General features: G+C 38.7%; 1 protein-coding gene across 1 annotated transcript; it reads left to right on the forward strand.

Annotated features, from left to right (window-relative positions):
- Nucleotides 1-246: 246 nt before the first annotated feature.
- On the forward strand, nucleotides 247-8637 carry NELFCD (negative elongation factor complex member C/D; the record flags this gene model as incomplete). Its single annotated transcript, XM_010084423.1, has 14 exons — nucleotides 247-362; nucleotides 903-1012; nucleotides 2060-2169; nucleotides 2483-2590; nucleotides 3168-3320; nucleotides 3865-3995; nucleotides 4404-4569; nucleotides 5205-5339; nucleotides 5872-6011; nucleotides 6681-6795; nucleotides 7122-7217; nucleotides 7459-7599; nucleotides 7988-8117; nucleotides 8514-8637. Coding segments are annotated over 14 exons (1686 nt in total), but the record flags the coding sequence as incomplete, so codon positions are not given.
- Nucleotides 8638-9049: the final 412 nt, after the last annotated feature.

Consider the following 9049-nt stretch of genomic DNA (forward strand, 5'->3'; position numbering starts at 1 on the left):
CGGGAAGCGCGGAGCGTGAGGGCGGGCGGGGAGGTGTGCCATGTGGGGGCTTGGGGAGGGGAAACGGGACGAAAACAGCGGTGCTTGGTTCGGCGCCTTCGCTGTTAAGAGGTGGTATTGTGTGAGGAGCGGGCACTCGCAGTGTGAGCTGCGGTGTGGGGTTTTCTGTGGGCAGAAAGAGCCTAAATGTGGGAGTGTGGGGGGAGAGAGGGCGAGAGCTGGCTGACTGGGGTGTGCTTGCCATAGCAAGATGATGAAGATGGAGAGGGAGAAGATGATGCTGAAGTCCAGCAAGAATGTCTAAAGAAATTTTCAACCCCGGACTATATAATGGAGCCGTCTATATTTAACACGTTAAAGAGGTGAGTGTCACCTCCTGTGTGGTACGGTGCTTGTGTTACCGCTGTAGGGAAGCGTGTGTGGAAATGGATACGTGATGCTACTGATTTCCCTTTATTTGGAGTTCAGTTGGGTTTGGTTTTTTGTTATAACTTTCAAAGCATTTGACACTGCCCCACGTGACATCCTTGTCTCTAAATTGGGGAGACATGGGTTTGACGAATGGAGCACTCGGTGGATAAGGAACGGACTAGGCGGTCGCACTGAAGGAGTTGTGGTCAACGGCTTAGTGTCCAAGTGCAGACTGGTGCCGAGTGGTGTTCTGCAGGGGTCAGGACTGGGCCCGGTGTTGTTTCACATCTTTGTCAGAGATACGGACAGCGGGATCAAGTGTGCCCTCAATAGTTTTGCCGACAACACCAAGTTGTGTGGTGTGGTGGACACGCTGGAGGGCAGGGATGACATCCAGAGGGACCTTGACGGGCTAGAGAGGTGGGCCCATGCAAACCTCATGAAGTTCTGTGATTCTATGATTAATAGTTCTTTTCCAATCCTTTCTTCAGGTATTTCCAAGCAGGAGGTTCTCCAGAGAATGTTATCCAGCTCCTCTCTGAAAACTACACTGCAGTTGCACAGACTGTAAATTTGCTGGCAGAGTGGCTCATTCAAACAGGTACAAGAAGTGATACAGTCTAATTTGGCTCTGTACGCTTTCTGTTGTCAGAAATATCTGAATTGGTGGCAAATTTGATCATACTCAGGAAGTGGATCACTATAAAGTTGTCATCCTGTATGTGATTACGTTCTTTATAGTAATATGTTTATTCTGCTTAGAAATTAAGGGATCTGATGATGAATGTTTTGAAATGCCCACAAACTGTGTTATAAATGGTAATATAGTTGAAGCAACTGTATAAACTATAGTTTCTTTTTGTTTTCATGCACAAGGGCAAGGGAACTCTTACATAGATGGTATTAGGAATATTTGGTATTTTGTAATAATATTATGTAATTAATATTGAAAGAAACGATTACATTATCACTAGTTACTGTTCCCTTTCAGTGGATCAGTGGTTAGGTGGAAGGTTCGCATTCGGATGACTGTATTCTGTGAAACAATAATTCTGTATTACTGGTCTGCTTATGAGTTCTTTGGCAGACTCTTGCAAAACATGTCCAGCATTAACTTGTGATATCTTTGTCTCTTAGCTAGGATAAACTTTATCAGAAGTATTATATCCTGATCTCAGAAATGTAGAATTCCTTACTACTACTTTATGTCTTGTTTTGTAGTATAGTATCAAAGCTACTGATAGCCAATATATTAAAAGGATGGACCTTAGTCTGTAGTAGGGTGGGTTTGTGCACCAATCCTGGTAATCCCTTTTGTGTTTAAGATATACGCATTTTGGTATCATGCCCAGTAACAGTTTTGTGAGGTGACTGACATTGCTGTTTGCATGACTGATGAAGAGAGCAAGAGAAAAAGGTGTAGTGTAACCTACCTGTGATTCTAAACAATCTGTGTTGAGGAAAAAAAGATTGAGAATCTCTAAATGCCTGTATCAGTGTGGCTTGAATCTAGAACTGATGGCTCTCGCCTCATCCTCTGCATGTTGAGAAATTTCTGAGTAGTTTCTGTTCTTGTTGAAAAATGTAAGATGTTGCTGCTATGTTTGATTGGATTGCATCTGCCAAGTTTTTTGTTCCTTCTGTACAGGTGTTGAGCCAGTGCAAGTTCAGGAGACTGTAGAAAACCATTTAAAGAGCTTGCTTATCAAGCATTTTGACCCTCGGAAAGCAGATTCCATCTTTACAGAGGAAGGAGAGGTGTGCATGGAATCCGTGTTGCTATCTTTACACAAGTGGATCCTACATAGATGCCTTCATCCGATGGAGTAGTAGATGGTGGGGAAAGGGAAATTGTATTTTCAAAGCTCTTTTGTTAAGAAACAACTGGTTTCAGAAAACTAACTGCATTTCACTCGAGTCCTTGAAGACTTTAGAAGCTTTGACTGCATCCTGTTTTGTAATGAAGTCCTGTGTAACAACTCACGGGACTCCTGAGAGGTAAAAGCTTACTTCGCGTGATCTTGACAACTAGCTATTCTTACATTTCTCTCTATTGCTCTGATCTTTTCAGACTCCAGCCTGGCTTGAGCAAATGATAGCACATACTACATGGAGAGATCTCTTTTACAAGTTGGCAGAAGCCCATCCCGACTGTTTAATGCTTAATTTTACTGTGAAGGTACTCTACTCAAGTCTAACAAATGAGAATATCCATAAAGGGCTAATTGTTCTTGCAGCAAATACTGGCTGTGGTCTTGCCTGTGTCTTTTATGTATTCTTGCATAATACTGCTTATTCAAACATAAGAACAGTACAAGTACTTACTGGTGGGAGGAATTGGGCTACAGGTTGCAAGTAGTATGTGTAGTTTCCTAATTTGAAGTACTGCTTTCTGAGTTTTTTTGTTGGTTTTTTGTTTTGCTTTGTTTTGTTTTGTTTTCCTTTGATCTGCATTTGAAAATTATGGATTTCTAGTGCAGTGGAACATTTCAGTCAGTTTTGTATGTTTCTGTGACAGGAAAAGGATGTTATGCTGCATCTTGGTGTGCTCTGAAGTATTCTTATATCATTATGGTTTACTTTCTTTCTGCTACATCTTTATTGGTTTTCTTTTCTTTACTCTAAGAGATGACTGAATTCCAGTAAGTGTATGCAGAGACAAATCTTACATTCTGTGTGTTCTTCTAGACCTGGTAGGATATCTGAAATATAAATGTAAATAATACAAGTTTTCTGTGATGTTTTTGTTTTTATAGCTTATATCTGATGCTGGGTATCAAGGGGAAATAACCAGTGTTTCAACAGCATGTCAGCAACTAGAAGTATTTTCCAGAGTCCTGCGTACATCTCTGGCAACAATTTTAGATGGAGGAGAAGAAAACCTTGAAAAAAACCTTCCTGAGTTTGCTGTAAGTGTTTTTTTTACTTTTTATTTGGGGGGGGAAAAAAAAAAGTTTTCCTTCCAGTTAGAGCATACAAATCATTGGGGGATTGTAGGGAATCTTGACATCTTGTCAAGTCTTAGAAAATCTTCTGACGAGGAGGTACACCTGAGTTCAAAAGTAGGAATTTGTTCTTGTTGATCATTCTGTGACCAAGAATTCCTTGGGTGCTTACATGACACTTTTAATTAAATGGATTGTAAAAAGGTGAAGATAGGGCTGTTGTCTCTCACATTTAATGCAAGATCTAAAGATCAGTCTAGTCAGTCCCCTGGCAAATTAAAATAATTCTTTTATCATCCATGTCAATGTGAAAGTTGCTGTCTGAATCAACCCAGCATATGTTCTGTGTTGTGAGATAGCATAATGATTTTCGGATGGCTTTATACTTCTCTTAATTATGTGATTAGTAGATTTCAGTAAAATCTTTCCTATTATGGCAGTGTAATCATAGAAGCATACTTGCATGTTTCTTGCTGAGTGGTAAGATTTTTGATGTGTGCTTTCACAGAAGATGGTGTGCCATGGAGAACACACTTACCTTTTTGCTCAATCTATGATGTCCATATTAGCTCAAGAAGAGCAAGGAGGGTCAGCTGTCAGACGGATTGCTCAGGAGGTTCAGCGATACGCTCATGAGAAGTAAGTGGGAGTTGGATTATTAGTGAAATGTAAGTCACTGGAATTTGTAAACTGTTGTCTTTTGTTCATTCTTGATTACCTTTTACCAGCAAAAAGAGAATTCTTAGCTGCAATAGAGCAGTTATTGTAGCAAGCTTTAATTTGTAGAACAACAGAAAAAGTTCAGTGTCCTGTACTGGGAGACCTGAAATAAGAAGAGCAAAAAATTGAAGTTTCTGTCTATTAAAAAAGTATATATCTTATTCTACAGACACTTTAGAAACAAACAAGGGAAATACAGGCCTGGTTCTGTAATTACCCAGGATAAGGAGTTCCACCCTAAGGCATTACATTCCATAGGTTGTGCCCTGTTGACTCAGTGAGGCTAAAATGAAAATGAGTTGCTGTGTTTGTTTGCTCTTCATCTAGAGGCCATGATGCTAGTCAGATCACTTTAGCGTTGGGTACTGCAGCCTCCTATCCTCGAGCATGTCAGGCTCTTGGTGCGATGTTGTCCAAAGGAGCTCTGAATCCAGCAGATATCACTGTCCTGTTCAAAATGTTTACAAGCATGGACCCACCTCCCGTAGAACTGGTTAGTAGTTATCTTTTATAACCTCTGAAACTTAATTCTGTTACTGTAGCACTCAGAAATATGAGATCTTGTTGTGCCAAGTGTTGTGTCGAAACAAAATACAAGCTAGCACTTGGACTCATCATTCTATAATTTTAAGTAATGTCTAAATGTGAAACTACTACTTGTATTCTATTTTGCATTAGTTTGTGGATAGATTTTTTTTAAATCATTCCAATTTATCTTTTTACATATAATTTAATTAATTAAATAACTTCTCAATAGGAGATCAAGATGGCAAGGAATTAACTTCCTTCAATAAAAAATAACAAAAACCCCCGCCCAGTTTTGCAGTTTGTTATAAGCAGGCTTAAATGGCATGTTTCAGATTCCTCACTGCCTTGTTCTAACATGGGTTCTGGTAATAAATGGTGGCATTTAGATGTTTCAGCAGTATAGTATGTAACTCTGTGGTGGGTTTTTTGTTTTTGTTTTTCTTCGGAGCGGGAGGTCTCTTCAGAAAACTATTTAACCTGTTCCCGTTTGGGAGTATGTTGTATCTTGTTCTATGCAAGGTATATCAGATGCGAAAATCATATATTTTTAAGTCACATCTCAATTCTCAGGCTCTAATAAACCATGCATTTTCTTCACAGATTCGAGTACCTGCCTTTCTGGACCTCTTCATGCAGTCATTGTTTAAGCCAGGTGCTAAGATCAACCAGGACCACAAACATAAATACATTCACATACTGGCATATGCAGCTAGTGTAGTAGAGATGTGGAAAAAGGTAACGTTTGGTTCTGTGAATAACATGTTCACCTACAGTGGCCTGACTGTGCTGAGGAAAATGTATGATCATGAAATTACTCCATTTAAAATAACGTATTTGGCTTGATTTACTTATTTTGGTATGAAATGTTTCTGGCTTCAGCTTAAATGACTAAGAAATGTAGATTGTGAAGATCCCTGATGATCAAATAGTACTGTGAAAGTCTTGAGTGCACTGAGTATTTTTGCTCTCTTCCCCTGAAAGTTATCAGTATCAGTTCTCTGCTGGTAGAACTGTATGGGCTTTTTCAGAGGAAGAGGAATTTAATTCTATAAAGTGGATAATTTAATTCTTAAGGAATTAAATAAAGCAAACATCCTTGTATTTCAGCTCATTGATACTTAGTTCTTCTGAAACTTGCATTTGAGTCTAAATTTTGAGAAACATGATGTAATATTAGGCTTATTGCAGGTTACAGTTCCTTTCCTTAAATAACCAAAGACACCGTGTGTATTTGTGACTCTTGCGTTTAAACATTGCAATCTTTCAGAACAAGAGAGTCAGCATAAACAAGGATGAACTCAAGTCAACTTCAAAAGCCATCGAAACTGTCCACAATCTTTGTTGCAATGAGAACAAAGGAGCATCAGAGTTGGTTGCAGAGCTGAGCACTCTCTATCAGTGCATCAGGTGAGCAGAGAGACTGGTCCCAAGCTTTAGTTGTTGGAAAGAAGGCATTATTTAGGAGAGGCAGTACTGCTAAAGGAAGTGCCTTTGTGGGCTACTCTGTGAGAGCATCCTTGCTGTAGAATAGGTGAAGATGTGGTCTGAAAGCAGCTTTCAAAATTGTACATCTGACTTGAGAATCTCTGTCATGAGGACATAGATTCTGGCTTCTACTGACAATTTGTCCTTCTCATGTCACAGAATATGCTTTTCTCTGCCACTGGAAAAAGATGACGCTACTTTGTCTTACTAATAAAGCTTTCCTAGCCGTAGATGTATCCTTTCTTCTCCTCCTAAAAGTATGAATAAACAAACTTTTGTTGCTTTTTTTTTTCCTTGCATTTTGCGCTGAGCAGGGAGTGTCTTTGTAGAAAAAATTTTCCTCCAGTGTATCTTTTTTAAAAATTTTTTTTTTTTTAAATTCTTGATATACTGGCAGTTTTTCAAACAAAACATTTTTGAGCTTTATTAATACTGCTGTAAATTAAACTGAAACTAGCAACCATTAGAATATACTAAAAGATTTTTTTTTTTTGGTGTTGGCTTTTGGTTTCGTTTTGTGGTTGGGTTTTTTTGGTGGCGTGGGGTTTTTTGGTTTTTGTTTTTTTGGTGCTCCTGTGATCTCTTCCGTAGGTTCCCAGTGGTGGCAATGGGTGTCTTAAAGTGGGTGGATTGGACAGTGTCAGAACCACGATACTTCCAGCTGCAGACTGATCACACTCCGGTTCATCTGGCATTACTGGATGAGGTAAAAGCATATATAAAATCTTGCTAGAGAGTAAAAACACTTTTGATGCTTGTAACTGGAAGTACATCCAGTTCACTGGATGCCTAACATGTGCAGTATTGGTAAATATACAGAGGTTAATCTGTTTCTGTTCAGAGTTAATTATTTGGTTTTGTTATCTCAGTATTACTTACACTAGGAAAAATTAATCATCAAAGAAACAGGGGAATACTTTTCTAAAATAATTTACATCTGGCACTGAACATGTAAACTTGTCTAATAAAGACTGGTGCGCTGGTTTTTAAACTGAAGTTCTGAGGATCTAACTTTCTTTGCCTTGTTTGCAGATCAGTACATGCCATCAGCTGCTTCATCCCCAAGTTCTACAACTTCTTGTCAAGCTCTTCGAAACAGAACATTCACAGCTTGATGTGATGGAGCAGGTGATTCTCAAAGGATTTAGTATTTGTGTTCCTTCATATTAGTTACGCTTATTCAAGATAACAGCTTTTGCTGCCACAGGAGTTTTAGGAGTTTAATTTAGGAATATGGTCATGGTTAAAAAGTAACATAGCAGATATTGAATCGAGGAGAATGAGCAATAAAATTGCATGAGTTTGAGAGGAAGTTCTAATCTGTTGGTTTCTTCTCTTCCCCCTCCACCTGCCTGACCCCTGCCATCAGCTGGAACTGAAGAAGACTCTCTTGGACAGGATGGTGCACTTACTCAGTCGAGGATATGTCCTACCTGTTGTCAGTTATATCCGCAAATGCCTGGAGAAGCTAGATACAGATATCTCTCTCATCAGATATTTTGTTACAGAGGTCAGTAGCAAAAATAGGGGTTTTTAAATTCATTGTCAAATTACTAACATATAGAAATAAACCTTAATATCAGGTGTATGTGTTTGGATATTATTATTAAGCTTGCCTCAGCTTCAAAAATATTTTAAGATATGAGATCAGATTTTGAGCAACATATGTAATACCAGTATTCACGAGGATGTGGCTTGGTCCTACTGACGCCTAACGTCTGGAAGTATTAAGGTACTGGGTAGGGTACGACAAGAATACATAATTAATTATTTGTATAGAGAACAAGAGGTCTTAAGTGCAACTACTTGTACGCTTTCAAGACTAGTATTGTGAATTAAATATTGTCCCTGCTACCCGTCTAGCTGGAAGAGTAATCCACTTCTGTTTGCTCTTTCAGGTGCTGGATGTGATTGCTCCTCCATATACCTCTGACTTTGTACAGCTTTTTCTTCCAATCTTGGAGAATGAAAGTATTGCAGGTACTATTAAAACAGAAGGTGAACATGATCCTGTCACTGAGTTTATAGGTAAGTCACATTTATTCATTGCATAGCTGCTTCCTTTTGTATTCATTACAATTTGCAAATAATGTTTAGGAGGAGGATTGCTGAAAATAGGAATGCCTGCCAGATATTTTCACAGACAACTTCCTTTTTAGAGGCTTGTGTTTAGCAATTTTCCTTTAATCAAGAATCTCTGGGTAGTAGTAAGGAACTTGGAGACAAATACTGCTTTTTGAGAACTGGTGCTGTTTTAAGGAAAGGATAGGAAGGGAAGTAGTCTGTTGTAATGCATTCCTATCCTAAAACAAAAACATTTGTCCAGATCCTAAAATCCTAATCATTTTCATAACGCAGAAATCCACTTGCAAAGAGATAAATCAGAGTAATATACTGAACACTTTCTTTCTTTTTTCTTTTAAGCTCATTGCAAATCTAACTTTATTATGATGAACTAAGCTGTGGAAAATATCAAGAATGCAGAGCATACGATCACTACTTTGCTATGTTCTCCACCAGTAAGGTTCTATGACTGGGCGACACAGCAGCAGAAAAACCCCACAAAAAGCCAAACCAACCAACCCAAAACAAGGAAGCAAGGGCTGAAGGGTGTTTGATTGACGTGTGTGGTGGCCTAAGCTTCATATCAGAGGACTGTTAATGTACTTTGGAAAATGGAATAGTACTGAAGGATTTTCTGTTGTTACACACATTGGTATAAATCTGAATATTCTGAAGGGGATAGCAGGAGAACACATTCAAAGAATGTTATTTTGGTTACTTGCAGAATTTGTCACCAATTCTTTGTGTAATATACAAAACCTGAAGAATGGGGAAGGTAGTTCCTACAAAAAACACTTTGCAGGTGGTTCTTTGAAGATTAAATCTTGAATGCTCTAGTTTCTGATGTTGCAAGTTGGAAAAAAAACAAAAACAACTTGTGTGGTTAGCTCCATGGT

The sequence above is a fragment of the Pterocles gutturalis genome, unplaced genomic scaffold (genome assembly GCF_000699245.1).
Source record: "Pterocles gutturalis isolate BGI_N339 unplaced genomic scaffold, ASM69924v1 scaffold48560, whole genome shotgun sequence".
Taxonomy (NCBI): Eukaryota; Metazoa; Chordata; class Aves; order Pterocliformes; family Pteroclidae; genus Pterocles; species Pterocles gutturalis.